The sequence below is a fragment of the Panthera uncia genome, chromosome F1, assembly GCF_023721935.1.
Source record: "Panthera uncia isolate 11264 chromosome F1, Puncia_PCG_1.0, whole genome shotgun sequence".
Lineage (NCBI taxonomy): Eukaryota > Metazoa > Chordata > Mammalia > Carnivora > Felidae > Panthera > Panthera uncia.
In genome coordinates, this window is record NC_064813.1 from 14359438 (window position 1) to 14377139 (window position 17702).

General features: G+C 44.3%; 1 protein-coding gene across 2 annotated transcripts in view; it reads left to right on the plus strand.

Moving 5' to 3' along the window:
- The window catches only part of CF1H1orf105 (chromosome F1 C1orf105 homolog), a 55988-nt gene extending 44695 nt beyond the window's left edge, over positions 1-11293 (plus strand). For both annotated transcript variants that reach the window (XM_049633963.1, XM_049633961.1), the window contains one exon: positions 10995-11293. In XM_049633963.1, coding sequence (XP_049489920.1) covers positions 10995-11272 — 278 coding nt within the window. In that variant the 3' untranslated portion in view covers positions 11273-11293. The remainder of the gene's footprint in view (positions 1-10994) is intronic.
- Positions 11294-17702: the final 6409 nt, after the last annotated feature.

Sequence of the window (17702 nt, forward strand, 5' to 3'; positions counted from 1 at the left end):
TGTGCAGAAACTGGACTGTAGCTAAAAACTATTATCTTTTGCATATTAGTGATTATCAGAGGGGCTGTAAAATTTTTATGTTAAAGAGGGCATCAGTTTCAGTATTGAGAAACAGAAGAGAAATAGAAGGTGTCCAGTTCTGGGAGCAGGCCTCTGTGCCCCCTAGGGCCATCAGTTAGCTTAGGGCTTTTCTCCATTTGATTTACTTTAATTCAATAAATATTTGCTGAAAACATACCAAGCAACAGGCATCACGTTGGGTGCTGTAGATACAACAATTAATATAATCATTTTTTGTCCTTGACAAGTTTGTGATCTAACTGGACAGTAGAGGTAGGCTGACAGATAATCACAATGACATGTTAGAAGTGCTGTGATGGAGGTATGCACAGGAGAGAGGAAGGAGTCTCTAGCCTGAGCTACAGGGTTTCCTAGAACAATTGTCCATAAGCTAATTTTAAAGAGCCGTTGCTACTGTCTTTAGTGCAAAGGGGCAGCCTCTACGGGGGGATGAACCATAGCGGATACAAGCATGGGCACTGCGCTCATGTTGGCGGAGTTCCCTTGGGATGGTACTTCCATCTTGGTACATGATGGTACCAGGGCACAAGAATGGATAAGACGGTACGTCCATCAAGATGGTGCTAGTATACCTACCACATAGGGTTGCCGTGAGGATTAAGTGGAGTGATTATGTACAGCACCTGAGCACATAGCTCTCAGTAAATATTAGTTATTAACTAGCTGTAAACGTAGTATGACCTGACGGATCTGAAACTGTGCTTGGAATGCTTTTAGTTAGGGTTCTTTCTATGCTTAGAGATTCCCTTCCAAAGCTGGTCTAAGGTTTTCTGTGTCTCCACTTGTAGAATATTACACAAGAGTCAACAGGGATAATGTATTAAGGAGCTGACAAAGAAGTAAGAAATGTGGCAGTGTTGGTTTTAAAAGGAGTTAATGTTTAACAAGAAGGGATCTCAGCCCAACCCAACATTTGCTTTCATTCATTAACTATTTCATTCATTCTCTGAGTTCCTAAAACATACCAGACTCTATGCTTCATGGAAGCCTTACAAAGATGATTTATAGATAATAGTTTTTAGTTAGAACTCACAGTCTAATGAGAGAGACAGATATGCAAACAAAGCATTACAACACCATATGATAGGTGTAATCATAAAGGCACGTACAAAATACCAGCTATGATATTATGTGGATGTGCAATACTTACTCAGCAGGCTGAAGAAAAACATGACCAGAACTGGGTTTGAGAAACAAACAGCTGAGTGGAAGGAGGAAAGACCAGTTGGAGGGAGACCAGGTAGAGGCTTTTGCAAAAATCCAGGCAAGGTTTTTAACTTCTAGCTGAATATACAGTTGGACCCTATGAAGAGAGACTAGACTGGAGGTTCATTTCTAGGAGTCAACAGTCTGACGGTGGTATTTGAAGCTAATGATATCAATGAGATAATTCAAGGAGACGGTGTTGTGCTGCAGTGTGTAAAGAGAGGGACCCAAGTGGGTAGGCTTGGAGAATGTCAACAAAGGATTAGAAAGAGAAGGTTGACAATTAAACTGAGAAGAAACCAGGAGAAAGTGTCCCAGAGACCAAGGGCAGAGTTTTAGGAAATAGGTTCCCAGGGGGTGCCAGATAACACAGGGAAGTCCAACAGGAAAGGAGGGAAAAAGAGTTACCAGATATAATTAAGATGCTAGTAAGCCAGTCACAGCACTGGGGGCTCCAGAAGAATTGGGATTGCAATGAGTTGCAGAAAGAAGGAAGTTTGGTGATGAGGAGCAGAGGCGAGGATGAGGAATAGATACCTCTGATGTGGGAGAGAAAGGAGTGTAGGTGGAGCCAAGCCCATGGGCACCTGAGCATTCTACTGCTTTGTCTCTGAGTTGCTTTTACTATAAGACATTTTGTAAAAAAAAAAAAAAAAAAAAATTATGGTTTAGGAATTTCATGGGCAGCATCTTAAAAATGTATCTTCTTGTGTTGCCTGCAACCTGGCTACTCGCCCCGTGCTCGCTTTTCTCCCTGGCCTCAGCACACCCACACCAGAGGCTCAGGGCCCACAAGGAAGACTGAAGAGAAGCCTGCTCTCTAGCTCAGGGCACTCCTCCAGTATCCTTTCCTCTGCCTGCTCTACTCCTCCTCACACATCAGCTCCTCTCCTTTCTGACCCACTTGGCTTCACATCTTGGCTCCTACTTCTAGTGTCTCTGTACCTCTGCCTGTTTGCTTTGGGTCTGTCACTGTGAACGCAGGCCTGAGCCCCTGCATCACCTCTAGCAGGTGCCAACAGTGACCTATATTTGTTAAGCCCCGGGTATAAGTCAGAGACGTGTCTAGGCATTGGAAGACACTGATGTAGAAGAAAGCCAAAGTGCCTGCCCTTGCTGGAATTTACAGATAGTAGGGAGATAAAGAATAAATAAATGATGGGCAAGGGCTCCCAGTCACCTTTCTTTCAGAAAAAGAACTTGCCGCCCCCCCCCCCCCAACCCAATGAACCATAAGAGTGTAAACTCTTGGATCCCCTCTCCTAGCTGTGCTTGGGACTCTGATGTGCTACCCTAAGGTCCAAGGTCTCACTGGTGTCATAGCACATCCTCAGGCACTCAGGCCCCAAATGGTAGCCAATAATCACAGTGCTTTATTAGTGAAGTCAGATTCTGATTCTTCTCTGAGCGTAGATGATGAATTAGTCTCTTTGTTTGTTCCCATGTCCCTTTTCAGTGGCTTTCTCCCTCTGTGCCACCCTCATTCCACATACCCATCTTGCATTTTATTCCCAAAGTTCTAGGCTTTCTAATTAATTACTAGATGCTACTCAATCTAGAATGCCATCAATTAAAAATGTGCCATTATTTTATGCACTAATTAAGAAAAAAATGTCCAGGATGAGGAATCAAATGGGGGGACCCCTACATAAAGCTGAGACATCTAAGGGCTATGCCTTCAGGGGTGCCTGGGTGGCTCAGTTGGTTAAGTGCCCAACTCTTGATGTCGGCTCAGGTCATGATCTCACAGTTCATGAGTTCAATCCCCACATCGGGCTGCATGCTGACGGTGCAGAGCCTGCTTGGGATTCTTTCTCTCTCCCTCTTTCTCTGCCCCTCCTGTGCTCTCTCTCTCTCTCTCTCTCTGTCAAAATAAATAAATATACTTTTTTAAAAGGGGGGCTATACCTTCACTATAGAGGTAAACGAGAAATAAACTCGCCAAACAGGGAGAGACAGCAAAAACAATCTGGCATGTTTCTGTCGTGGCACTGGTGGAGAAAGGGTGAGAAACATCTCATCTGAGAAGTTAAACTACAAGCTGGCACTCACACAAGTGGTCGAAGTTCACACGACTAGTGTGGCTCAAATGTTCTCAATCTGAGAATTTAATCTGAAGTGGTATCAGGGTGACTGGCGGAAGCAAAAGTAAATCTTCAGAACCAAGGTTCACAATGCCCGTGTGACGGCCCACCTATTCTAGCATTAGTCAAAGTCAGTACATTTCTAATGTGACCAAAAGACACCAGGCATCTGGTAGACTTCATTGCATAGGAATTTGGCCTCTGATCTCTTTCTTATGAATTTAAATTATAAAGACAATATTGTGTATACTGTGACCATTTCAAAAGTACAGATGGAGAGGGGCGCCTGGGTGGCTCAGTCGGTTAAGCATCCTACTTCGGCTCAGGTCATGATCTCACAGTTCGTGATTTTAAGTCCCACGTCGGGCTCTGTGCTGACCGCTCAGAGCCTGGAGCCTGCTTCGGATTCTGTGTCTCCCTTTCTCTAACCCTCCCCCGTTCATGCTCTATCTCTCTCTGTCTCAAAAATAAATAAACATTAAAAAAATTTTTTTAAAAATTACAGATGGAGAAATTAAGGTTTACATAGCATATTAACCATGGCACCAGGATGCTATCTAGTGCTCCCCAAAACCATTTCTTTTTCCCTGAAAGATCAGAACTTGTCTCTGTCTGGCATCTTGGGCTCTTTCTGAAATGAGGGAGGGCTAGATGGTATCATAAGCCGCTGGGGCCAGGAGTCCTAATTATTGACAGAACCTCCCTAGGGACTAACCCTGGGCTCTACAACCAGAAGTTATGCATGTTGGCAAAGGTTTTGAGAGGAAACATAAAAACTGTTGTAAAAGAGAAACTAGGCGGAGAGGGTAGAATTCTAAGTGTTTCTGCTGAAAGGAACCCCAGAGACCATCCAGTCCAATTCCTTGGGCCATCTGGCAGGGCTGCTATCACATTAGATCTTTGCATGGCTCAACCTTTTGTGTAACTCAGGTCTCTGTTTAAATGCCACCTCCTCAGAGAAGACCCCTTGCTTATCTCATCATCTATAATAGCCTACCTACAACCCAGGATGCTTAATCCTTTATTCTGCTCCTTTTAGTCATAACAATTATCACTATCCATCATCATCTGAAATAATTAATTAATTGTGCATTTGCTTGCTTTCTGTCCTCCCACCAGAATATAGAAACATTGTTCGACTTCATAAACCTAGAGCCAGGACAGTACCCAGCCCCGAATAGAAACTCAAACCTGTGTGCTGAATGACTGAACAGTGAATCAATGAAGAAAATAAGGACAATAGCTGTAATAATTTCAATCTCAGACAAATGAAATTCTATTATCAGGTTTCGACTAGACTTTAAGTAATTTCTTTCCACGAGGGATCTAGTTGTGATATTTCTATAGTGCCTGCTTTATACAAGGTTCTCAGTAAATGTCTGCTGGATGGAACAGTGTACATCATATGTCTCTTAATGATGAGCTGCTTGAATTCTCTGGAAAAGGGAGAAGGCTAGTCATCAGGGGACAATGATAAATGTGATATTATTAACAAAAAAAAAAAAGTTTGGGAAATCAAATAGATTTTAGATGGTATGAAAAATTGAAAGAGATGAAAGAATTAAAGATTTAAAATAATAGCTTAAAAATGAGAAGTGGAAAATCGTCAAGACTAGGAATGGAATACAGGAATTTAAGGGAAAAGGAGATGTTCAAGGTGTCACGATTATCCACGTTCTTCTCATCTGCTTTATTAAATCATCAAGGGAGGTTATAAAATCTTCTTCCGGGGGCTTTAAAACCAAGAGCACTTTCTCCCTGGCTGGGGTGCCTGTGAATTGGCACCCAGAATGAGGGATAAACCAAAGGGCCTTTCTAACATCTTCAAGTCTTATGGCGTTCTGAATTTGGAGTCTGAAAATCTGCACATTCATCACTCAGCAAACATTTACAGAGAGCTGCTAAATTCCAGGGAATAGTCAAGATCCTTTTGATTGCAGGTGACAAAAACTCAATGTATACCTTAAGAGAAAATGGAAGCACACTCAAAGGATCCTGGGCTTTCTCCCAGAGCAACCAAACCACAAAAAGGCCAGAGATGCAGCAGACCTCAGGAACCATTGAAGGGAGGGACCTAATACGGTGTGGATTCTTTCTCCATCTCTTTCTTCCTGGGTCTCTCGCCCTCTGCTGTTGCAGACCATCTATTTCCATGTGGTGGAAATCTTTTACCACTACATGCGTAATGGTATAATAATAACTACACGCATCTTCTAATATTTACCTTCACAGTTGTTAGCCACTGTAATTCCAAGCCCCAAAATCCAGGACAAGGCACCTAACCAAACTTGGAAAGGAATCTTATCATCAAGCAATCAGTTATGACCACTGGGGTAAGATTAAATAAGAACTCCATAAAGATAAAGCGGTGGGAGGAGAGAGACACAGTTTTCAAAGGCTGGGTGGGGCTCAGTAGGCAATACCATACTCGCTCATCAGGTCCTGTCACTGTATTAGGCCCTGGTTAGCCGCTTGTGAAACAAAGGTGGCTAAACTCTGATACCTGTAAAAGCTGGTGTCCTCAACTGCTGCACTGCACAAAGATGCCGTCAATGATCTCCTCAGAGAGTCTGAATGAAATGCTGTGTCTAGGAGCAGCGGAAACTGGCATCTCTTTGACAAGGCTGCCCTCGTTTTCTTTGCACAAGGCACATGCTGTCTGTACAGTTCAGAAGGCTCACCTGTCACTTACAGTTAGTGATGACTGTGGAAGTGAAGGCGATACTTGGGGAACTGGTTTGTCAACCCTTGGGCGTCTGGAAAAGAGGTCAATATGACACTGCCTGGGGATGGCCAGGATGAAGTAGGAAATAAGCAGAGTAGATGGACGAAGGAAAGAAAGAAAAGAAAGAGAAAACAGGAGAAGAGTGCTGTTAATGGAGTTAATGAAAAATTAATGTAAAATGAATTTGAAAGTTCACTTCCTCTCAGCTCTCCATGTCTTCTGCCATTCACAAATGAGAACGATAGGCTCTCCCCAAAAATACTGAGAGATAAAGATTTCTGATCCGGGACTCTTCGATCGCACACTGTCCCTTTTGCTCTGCGGCTGTCTGCCCAGCATATCCCCCAGAGCAGTGCCTGGTGTGAAAGGGGGTACGAGACTGAATGAGTTATTCATGCCCTAGCTTTGTTTCCATGACGACTGATCCTCAGGCATTGCATTTAGGCCCTTAAAACTTACAATTTCCCAAGGAGAAATTTGTATGTTTCGGAAAGGGATGGAATGGATTTATGATCACATAGCTGGGCTTTTCAGAGATTTTCCAAAGGGCTGACATTTCTTCTAGAGATATTTCCATGTTCGGTGCTTAAAGTAATAGTGATTCTTCCCTGATGACTTGAAATCAAAACTCTTCACCTTTCCCTTTAGAAAATAGCCACAGCCCAAGGCATCTGGCTGGCTCAGCTGGAAGAGCATGTGACTTTTGATCGTTGGATCGGGAGTTTGAGCCCCATGTTAGGTGTAGAGATTACTAAAAAAAATAAATTAAATAAACTTAAAAAAAGAAAGAAAGAAAATGACCATAGCCCAACAACTCCCAAATAGGCCTTAACATCACAGGCTAGAGTGTGCCTAGTCATTTGTTAGTCAAATGGGAAAGTTAAGTAATGCATTGGTGAGAACTGGTTTAGTCAGATGACCCACATCAGGAGCCATCTCTCATCTCCCTGGACCAGAGTAGCTGCGTAGAATTGGACCATTTCAGGGGAAGATGTGTTTTAGGATGTCCTACAAGTCAAAAGATGCATGTGGCAAGAATCACGGAGGAGATGGAGGTATTCAGGGAAATGAAGACGATAAACACCCACATTGTACGAGTATCAGTGACTGACTTTGGGCAACTCTATTAGGCACGAAGGAGGAAACCATGACTTAACCATCTCTGTATAGCTAGCCAGCATGGTGTCTGGCACATAGCAGGTACTTGGTAATTTGGGTTGATGACGGAATAAAAGTGACGTTTGATTATTTGCAAGCATATCTAAGGTGCTGTGCATAATCTGGGCCTTCCTAAAGATACGAGGTTGGCCCTCTAGGAATGAAAGAAATCCTTTTTGCTTTTTTTTAACTATCCCTCATTTAACTCTGATTTGATTTTTCTTAATTGTGCTCCTCGTTAACAAGGAATTTGGTTCTAAAAAAACTGGCCCCAAGTGAAATAGAGAAAAGGAGGAGTAACTTATTCTGGGATCTAGAAACTGAGCGTAGGCTAGGGATTCCTGGGGATTCCCAGCAAAACTTGCGATTGAAACAATGGAAAAATGTCTTGCAGAGTTATCTTCACTGAGGAACTATGTGATCACCATAGAAGGGCAAAAAGTCTAGTCAATGTGGACTTCTCTGTGCATTCCTTCCAATTTGTAAACTCCCTAGGCCTTATGTAATAGAAATCTGGGGTTTCTCAAAAGGAGAGACCCCTTGCATATGCATGGGGATTGCTGGGGTAAACTGGCTTCAAGTTGAAAAACAAGAAGAAGATAAACAATGAGAATTACATTGCATTTGTGACTGAAAAAAAGCAATATAAGATATGTTTGTGGCTTGGCAGCTGAAAACAGAGTCTCTGGTGGTGTTCTGGCTGGATTTGTATCTTGACACTACACCTTACTGCTGCCATGTGGCTTTGAGCCAAGACTGTTGTGGCACTGACATGCGTCACATCAAGAAAAATACCCCAAATTTGCCTGGCACATCATAAGTGCTCAGCAACTATCAATGAATCTTATTATTCTTATTTTAAAATGCTTTCTAAGTCACAGCTGTAATAAGGCTAAATACTGCTAAAATACTTCACTGGTTTCTCGTTATTCCCCTAGCTAAATTGCAAGTCCTTTAGCATGTCCTACAGAACATTCCAGGGCTGGCCTCTACTTACCCATCTCCTACCACTCCTCCCTGATCAAACCCTAAACTCCAGTTTTACTTAGAGCTACTCGAAGTATTTTGTTCCTTTACATCTCTACACATTTTCTCTCTCTTCTGCTCGAAATATTGTTTCTCCATTCACTTGTCTGGATCGTGTCTATTTGTCTCTAAATTAGCCCCGATCCCATCTCTTCCAGGGAGCTCCCCCACTACCATGACTAGGGTGGCTTAGGGACCCCTCCCACAATCCCTGAGTTCTAGTGCATCACGTTTCCATCTTGGCTTCTCTTCCCCACCTCCCCTGCTCCCCCCCCCACCCCCAACCAAGGATTGTGTGCTCCTTGTTGGGGAAGAAACGACATCTTGTTCTTCAGAGTATCTCCAGCATGTATCCCAGAGAAGGTATTCCAAAAAATGCTCAGTATCTTTATAATAGAGGAGGCTTACAAATGAAATATCCTAGAAAGATCAGCAGAGATAAAGAACTGAAGCCACGAGAGATGGAAATCGAGAAGACAAAATTATGTAATGCCCTTACCTCTCACCCCACTTCTGTACCCTCACACGCGAGGGCCCAGGATTCTCCTTTATTGTTTTCCATTCTCAAGTTCCCCTTAAGGGAATGTTGTCAGGAGTCACATTCTCCGTGACCCAGGTCTTTGAGGCTGTTACCTGACCCTGCTTCATTTCCTGGGAGCAACCACAGCGTCAGCGCCGATCCTCAACAGGAAATTCTGAGCACTCACAGTTTCAAGCCTTTTTAAGCTGATTATGGTTCTTAGAAGTAAGGGATCCAAGGCTTTCCATAATCTAGACAATGCAGAGTCTGTCTTTTAAACTATCCAGTACTGGATAAGTAAGAATTAATTGCCTTTACCTTTTCTAAAAAGCCTCGGGGGCCACAGCTAATCCTTTAAATGTTCCTGTGGTTAGAAATGCCATCCTGTTGCACACTTATTGGGAAAGTGATAGCTCAAGGTCATTCAGCAGAACCAAGGGGTCATACCAGCTCCAGCCACAGGTGAACTAGGCTGTCGTAACTCAAGTCAGTCTATTTTTTCCTGGCATTTTTCATTCTGGACACAACCATGGAATTCAACTGAAACAGGAGGCGAGATAATGATGAGAAAATCATATATTTGAACAAGATTTAAAAAATAAACAAAAGATTAGTAGCATTTATGAAACCTCTATGAACCTGTTCCCAGAAATCCAGAAGGTTCTAGCAAAAGCAAATTCCTTGCACTACCCAAGGGAATTTCTGTACTATGTTCCTTTCTTTGGCGTGAAACCCCCCAAGGATGCAGGGTAAAAGTTAGGAAAAGAGATAGAGGAAGAAAAGTATTTCTAAAGAGATAAGGGCTTGATTTTTTCTGTCATTTAGTAAAGATTTCATTTTCAGATGAATTGCTTACAAGCTTCTGAAATACCTTTGTTAGGATGTTTGATCATGGCAAATGGGAGAGATTTCAGAACACTTCAATCTTGGATCTCCTGGGTGGCTCAGTCAGTTGAGTGTCCAACTCTTGATTTTGGCTCAGGTTTGTGAGTTCAAGCCCTGCCTCGGGCTCTCCTCTCCTTCTCCTTCTCTCCTTCTCCTCTCTCTCTCCTTCTCTCTCTGCCCCTCCCCTGCTTGTTCTCTCTCCCTCTCTCTCTCTCTCAAAATAAATAAATAAGGTTAAAAAAAAATTATTTCAATCTCAAGTGCAGATAGACCCAAAGCTTCTCATCTGTCTTAGCAGTAAGTAGGATGGTCAGGGAGTGGTTCAATGAGGTCTCTCTGATCCAGAGATCATGTATCACCTATCATTAGGGCTCTTATAACTACTACAAGATCTGTTGTTTAGTAGGTGTTCACCAACTTTAGCTGAAAAAAAATTGTGAATGCATGGCATGTCCAGAGAAGGAATCATGGTCTCTTATTTTCAGTTCTCAAAGGGAAAAAAATTTTTGTAGAATTTGCCAATGGTGTAAATACTCCGCACATGGCCATTTTATTCTTAAAACTTTTTAAAGTTTATTTATTTTGTGTGAGAGAGAGAGAAAAAGCATGAGGCGGGAGAGGCAGAGAGAGAGGGAAAGAGAGAGAATCCCAAGCAGGCCCCCCACTGTCAGTGCAGAGCCCAATGTGGGGCTGGAACCCACAAATTGCGAGATCATGACCTGAGCCAAAGTCAGACACTAAACTGACTGAGCCACCCAGGCACCTCACACATGGCCATTTAAAAATCATTTTTTTTAACGTATATTTATTTTTGAGGGTGGGGATCGGGGGAGGGGCAGAAAGAGAGGGAGACACAGAAAGCAAAACAGGCTCCAGGCTCTGAGCTGTCAGCCCAGAGCCCGATGCGGGGCTCAAACCCACGCACTGAGATTATGACCTGATCTGAAGTTGGATACACAACCAATTGAGCCACCCAGGTGCCTCACACATGGCCATTTTAAAGCTTAACAACAAGCTTATCAATTTTCTAAAAATTTAACCATCAGCTTTCATGACCAATAGGAGTTGTTTCCGGCACACTTGGGGCAGTACGCTCTTGGCTCTCTTTGTACACACAGGCAGGGCAGTACTGAGTGTTTTCAATGTATTTGGCTCTCAGAGGGGAAAAAGAGGGTCCTGGATTAAGTTGGGGGTGGCTTGCAAACAGAAATTCTGCAATATGATGATGCATCTTGCATAGAAAAGCACATCGGTGGTGTCCTGTGGAAATTGCCAGGGGTCAGAATAGTTTTCTGTCTCGACCTACTAGGAAAAATTGACGAAGTGCTTATCGACCCCTACTCTGCACGCTGCCTGCCTCCTCCTCTAAGCAAAGAAGAAAGGAACCTGAGAATTCACAAACCCTCTTCAACAGGGCTAAGGTTCATGCGAACAAGTAAGAAACCCTCATCCAGGTATGAGGGTGCTCAAATCACAGTCACCAACTTAAAATGTCTTTGTAATATGGAGGATAGACCAAAGAGGGTTGTTTCTTATTACCTAAACAGTGTATCAATACCAGGAATACTTTCCTTTCCTCTTTGGTAATAAACATTCTTCGTTAAGACAAATAGATCATTATTTCTATTCTCCCACAATTTACATCACTCATAGAGTTTTTGTTAAAAGTTTCTCCATTTCCCATGTTGCTAAATTAATAGGTCTCCTTGCTTGTGAGTGCTTAGGATGGATGTTCTGTGGGATGTGTTTGTTAGAGACACACATAGTCAGCCACCGTGAGTCCTTTCAGCCAATACATCTTCTCCACTGCCCACTGGATGGATCTGGAGCCTGATACAGGGGTTTTGGTTATGGAGTGCACAAATGCCCCTGGGCCCACGTTCCACCTGCAGCACGTGTACTTCCTCCCCAGTTCTGTCCTGTCTGGGAGGTGGGAGCCCTGGATGGGGTGGGAAAGGTGAGAGCCAAGCCAGCAAGGCTCTCTAAGGCACATACCTTCCCTACCACACAAATAAGCATCATGTAAAAGACAGGTCTCATGTCAACTATGCTTCAGTTGAAACAAAATAAAATAAAACTGGACAGGTCTCAGACTACTTTTCTCTTTACAGATTCTCTTCTACATCACTCATCTCAATCAACTTTTTGCATGTCACTTGATCCCTGGAGATCTACCCTTGGTTTTCCTAGACTTCACTTTACTAATTGTTGCCTTTCATTTTTACCGAAGATCATTCTTTGGAATCCCCCTGCCACGTTTGGGTTGGCTCTTCTCAGTTTGGCAAAAGAGATAACAGAAGGATCTGAGAAGTCAAGGGGTATGGGTTTGGCCCTTGACCCTTTCACTTGCCGGCTGTGTGACTTTGGGCAAGCGACTTGACCTCTCTAAGCCTCAGCTTCCTCATCTGCAAAACAAGGTCGCTATGAGCCCTTTTCTTACAAGTGGTGCTAAGCAAAAGTGAGAACACATGTGCCAAACTCCTAGCAACTATCTCTGTGGCAGATACTTAAATATGTCAGCCCTTCATGATGTTACCTCTGTCCTTGACACTATTGTTCTCATTGGTAGAAGTGGAGTTTTCATGGCACAACGTTGCCTCGAGTGTCTTGGGTGAGACCCACACCCCAGCCCTAGCCTGGCTCTACCTCCAGAGATTCCCATGGCTCACATCCCCGAGCTTGTAGAATGGAGGCCAAGTGTACCTCCAAGCACAGAGCTGTGTGATAATCTGTCCCTTGAGATGTTCTGCGAGTTTATTTTGGATACGAAAATCCTTAATGATCCTTTTATTTTGTTTGCCCTGTGCTCTGTTATTGCTGATATGAAAGTATGTCTAGAAAATAGAAGCCTTTCCTTCAATTTATACTTGAGAAACACTGACTTCTTTTTCTATTGTTATTATTTCTAATGTTTATTTATTTTTGAGAGAGAGAGAGAGAGAGAGTGTGTGGGCAAGGGGTAGAGAGAGAAGGAGACACAGAATCTGAAGCAGGATCCACGCTCCGAGCTGTCAGCACAGAGCCCCATGTGGGGCTCAAACTCGTGAACCGTGAGATCATGACCTGAGCCAAAGTCTGACGCTTAACTGACTGAGCCACCCAGGCACCCCTCTATTTTTTTTTAATGTTTTATTTATTGTTGAGAGAGAGAGACAGAGACAGAGACAGAGCATGAGCTGGGGAAGGGCAGAGAGACAGGGAGACACAGAATCTGAAGCAGGCTCCAGGCTCTGAGCTGTCAGCACAGAGCCTGACTCAGGGCTCGAACTCACAAGCTATGAGATCATGACCTGAGCTGAAGTCGGACGCTTCACTGACTGAGCCACCCAGGCAGCCCCCCTTTTTTTAGTTTATTTATGTATTTTGAGAGAGAGAGAGAGAGAAAGAGAGAGTAAGAGAGAGTGTGTGTACAGTGGGGAAGGGGCAGAGAGAGGGGGGGGGAGAGAGAGAGAGAGAGAGAGAGAGAGAGAGAGAGAGAATCCCAAGCAGGCTCCTCACTGCCAGTGCAGAGCCTGATGTGGGGCTCGATCCCACAAACCATGACATCATGACCTGAGTCGAAATCAAGAGTTGGACACCTAACCAAGCCACCCAGGCGCCCCAATAAACACTGACTACTTGGACTTTAAAATGAATGATGGCCATTATAACAATGACAATAATGAATGGTTTTATTATTTGTTTCCCCTGTAAGAAGCTGAATTAAGGATAGGCGAGATGGCCTCTTATACTTCTTGTAATTAAAGGAGTCTAGAGCCCTGCTGGAAAGCCCTACCTGTTTTACTTTTCTCCATTTGTTCTGGGGAAATAGCCAAGCTCCTAAAATAGGACAGATGCTGCCTGGATTTGTCAGGTCTGGATGCCCTTGAACACTGCAGCCGGACTCATCTGTCAGGAGCAGAGTTTTGAGCTTACCTTCAAGATCGAAAATGCCCTTGGATTTTCCAAGTACATGAAAAGAGATTCCATGTACGCAGTCGTGTATAGCCCTGTATGTCAGGAATGAAACCATACATTCTAGGTACTCTGACAACAGACTCGAGAGGCATTTGAGAGACTGGAGAAGGCAGGGGACAGCCAGGAAGAAAGGCCAACAGGAACACCTGAGGTTTTCCAATGGCAGGAAAGGTCACTGCCCAGGTCACCAGTGTGAGGGCTCCCAGCAGTCCCTGCAGCACTGTGAACTTTTCATTGCTCTCAGCCCGCAGCCTATCTCCTCCCTGTCCCACACCCAGCCCTTCCTCTAAGTCATGACCCTTCCTCAATCTCCTGACACTCTGTTCTCTTCAGTACCAAATGGGGGAAGGAGTACACTTGGCAAAGGGTTCCCACAGGCTTGACACAGGGTCTGTGGTCCATTTCTCTCTGATATTTCTTTGGTCACATGTTGGGATCTGCCTGTTGCTATAAGGGCTGCTCAGAGCTGGTCCAATATTCCCATGGCCAAGTCTTAAGTCCTCCACCTGACCCTCCAGCAGCGAATGTGTATTTCACTGTTTCAAATTCAGCTTTATGGTATCGCCTTAAGGAGTATGAGCTGGAAACACAAACGGTAAGATCTGAGAGATGGAAGATTCTCCGAAGTCATTTTGCCCAGTGCCAGAAACTATGGCCCATTTACAGTATTCCCTATGGAGAGTTGTTTGGCCTTTGGTCAAATACCAGGTAAGAGAGGTTGCCTCTTCAGAAGAAAAAAGAAACGGGGTGCCTGGGTGGCTCAGTCGGTTAAGCGACCGACTTCTGCTCAGGTCATGATCTCACAGTTTGTGCACAGTTTGTGAGTTCCAGCCCCGCATCAGGCTCTGAGCTGACAGCTCGGAGCCTGGAACCTGCTTCAGATTCTGTGTCTCCCTCTCTCTCTGCCCCTCCCCTGCTCGAGCTCTGTCTCTCTCTCTCTCAAAAATAAGTAAGCCAAAAAAGAAGAAGAAGAAGGAGAAGAAGAAGAAGAAAGGAATGTCTGGGAAACGGGGAAGAAGGAGACTAACACTCATATAGTTTTACTCATTTTGAATTCCATCCTGTGGCATTTATTACCTGTTCAACAAAGTATATTAAATATTTCAAAAATGCCTCATTACCCCACAAAGCAGCCCATTCCATTTTAGATGGCTGGGATTTGTAGAAATTGGCCTTCCCGCTGAGCTGAAATCGCTCTCCATGAGGCTTCTGCCTCTTAACCCTCCTGCACAGTAAGTAGGGCAGGACAAGTCCACCCCTCTCCAGTATCTTTTTTTTTTTTTTCAGATGTTTCAAGACAACCGACTTCTTTTCCTTCAGTCATTTCTTCTTGAATGCCAGATAGGTCATTTGCTATGTCAGGTGTCTCAGCTTGAAGAGCTGGAGGAAAAGCAAAGTAATTTTAGTGTTTGTGGAAAAAAGGAAGTGTTCCCGGGGATGAGTTTGCCTTGTGCTAGCTTGCTGAATCTGGCTGGCTTCCACTGCTCAGGGAAGGGTGCTGATTGGTAGAGCCAAATTTCACTCCAAAATGAAGAAGTAGATCCGGCCTTGGTTAAGTTTGTCACCTGAGGGGAGGGAAAAGGGGGCTCCCCTCAGCGGATGCCTGAGCTCCCTAGCAGCCTCTGAGAAGCTTCACCAGTTTCCTTAATAGACTGCAACACATTTTTTGCTAGGGCTCGTTTCCATATTATAGAAGTTTGACACAGGCTTGTGTCTCGAAGTTTATAAAATCAGGGGACTAAATTTAGGAGCATTGCTTTTGGATTGGAAATATGATGGATAGACCAGGGGTTTTGTGTCCAATGCCTTTCTTGATTTTTATTGTATTTCAGTAAGTACTGTCTCTCCTCCTCCCTCTCTCCCAAGTCCCCAGAACTGTGCTAAAGCACCAGAACCTATACCTGCCCTCAATGAACATGTATTCATCCTAATGAAGTAAGAATGCAAAACTGATTAGACAGAGAGTCAAAACCGATTGGACAGTCAGAGGGGCAGTGCTAAAGACTACAGAGTCCTTCTGTAGCAAGTGCACACATTGGACCCCTCCGCAGACTATCTGCCTTCCCAACAAGAGGGCCCTACTGACTTATTAGGAGATGACCTTAGAGGTATCTGTCCAGTTGCAAAGACGTGTACCCCACCCACCCAAATACCTTTTTAATCTTGATTCCCCTTATGACCAAGGGTTAATATTTGGGACCAAACAACTGGAAGAGGAAATAAAGTCTGCAATTATGGGTTTTGAGAAGTGGGTCCAGAGATCTCTGTCTGCCAAGGATATCTTTAGACCAGCCCCTACAAGATGGCAAGTCCTATAGTGCCTTGCTTAGCCAGCCTGTGGCACTCCTAACCGCTTCATCATGGTGAAGGCTCTCTGGAAGGCTGGTCTTATTAGATTTGGGAGCACAAGAGAAACTAGGTATCTAGAAGGCCATCAAACTGGACAGTGAGGCCTGCTGTGTGACCTTGCATTCTCTCGTCTCAGCTCAGACACGTTCTCGGTCATCTGTCCACTTAGGAAAGGTTCACACACTGGGCAGGTGCCTCTTGTTTGCTCAACTCAACCAATTCTCCCTCGGTCCAGGCTGGTGCACGTCAAACATGTTTCCACCTCAGTGTTTACCGCTAACCAAACTGGATTAGTCAGAGATCGTTTCCTGCCTTTCATTGTTCTCTCAGAGTGAAGAAATCAATCCTTCCCCTTGCACTTAGCATGGCAAGGAGAGGGTGGGTGTGCACAAAATATTTAAATATTTAAATGAGTAAATATTTAATGGTTATCTATTACACCTTGGTGCTGTGCACGGCACTGGGAAATCGGAGCGAGTGAGATGCACGTGTCTTTGTGTTGAGGGAAGGAGGCAGACAAGTCGGGGAGCTGTAGGGCAATAATGGGATAAGAGGTGGGTCTGTGACAAGGCTGAGAGTGGGCACTGCATCCAGCTTGGGCCAGGGTGGTGCCTGGGAAAGGGAATCAGGAACCATCCAGGAGAGGCGACATGGCAAGAGTTGAGCGGGCCTGAGCTGCTCCAGAGACAGGCCAGAGTGTGAGGTCAGAGGGGAGGCTCAGTAACCCGTGTAACTACTGGGAGGCATAGATCACGGGTTAGAACTAAATGATGAGAACTTGTATCTCAGAATATTTTCTCGTTGCTGGAAAGTTCCAAAGGTTTAATCATCACCTGTCCCTTCATTTCACAATGATGATTAATACCAATTCGTATTCATATTCGGCCTAGGTTTAATGAAAACCCTCTGTCCTGACCTGTGAAAAGAAAGCTTAAAATGTGTTGAGGTCAGGAAAAGCAACGGCCCAGTCTCTGTCCCCTCCCCTCCAGCTCTGGTGCGAAAACAAAGGCCACTAGCAAGTGTCAATCATGCTGGAATGTGCTGGTGCAGCTCAGGAGCTTGGGGCGTTCTCTCTCTTCTCTCTTGCTCTCCTCTTTTGGTCTGGTGAGCTTGCAAACTGTCTGCATTCCCGAGAGCCATCCCTGTCAGATCTCATACGGGACTCCCTGCTTACCCAGGCGCACACACACCATTGCTTTCACGTAGACTTCCTCCTCACTGCCCCCCTCATTCCCACTTCTCCACCCACGCATGCCCTGGGGCCCTTAGGACTGGGGCAGCTCTCAGGAGACAGACAGTCTGCAAGCATGGAGCACGATCTCCTATGGGAAAACCTCAAGGTGGGATAGGTTGACGGATATGATTGTCTTGGGCAAATCCTTAAAACTCTCAAAAGGAGAGGACCTTCAGATCCTTGCTTCCATAATAAAAGTAACTAACATTCTTCGATGTTCAAATGACAGTTTGACATGAATTATCTCACTGAATGCAAATAATAATCTCATGAGGCATTTACTATTATTATCCCTCTTTGTGCCTTAACTTACTCATCTGTAAATTGGGGATAATAGTAACACCCCATAGTCTTATAAGGATTTAAATAAATAGTGAATACATTAGAACCGTGCCTGGCACGTAGTAAGCTCTCAGGAAATATTAGTAGTTGACCTTGAACAACACAGATTTGAGCTGCACGGGCCGGTCTATATGT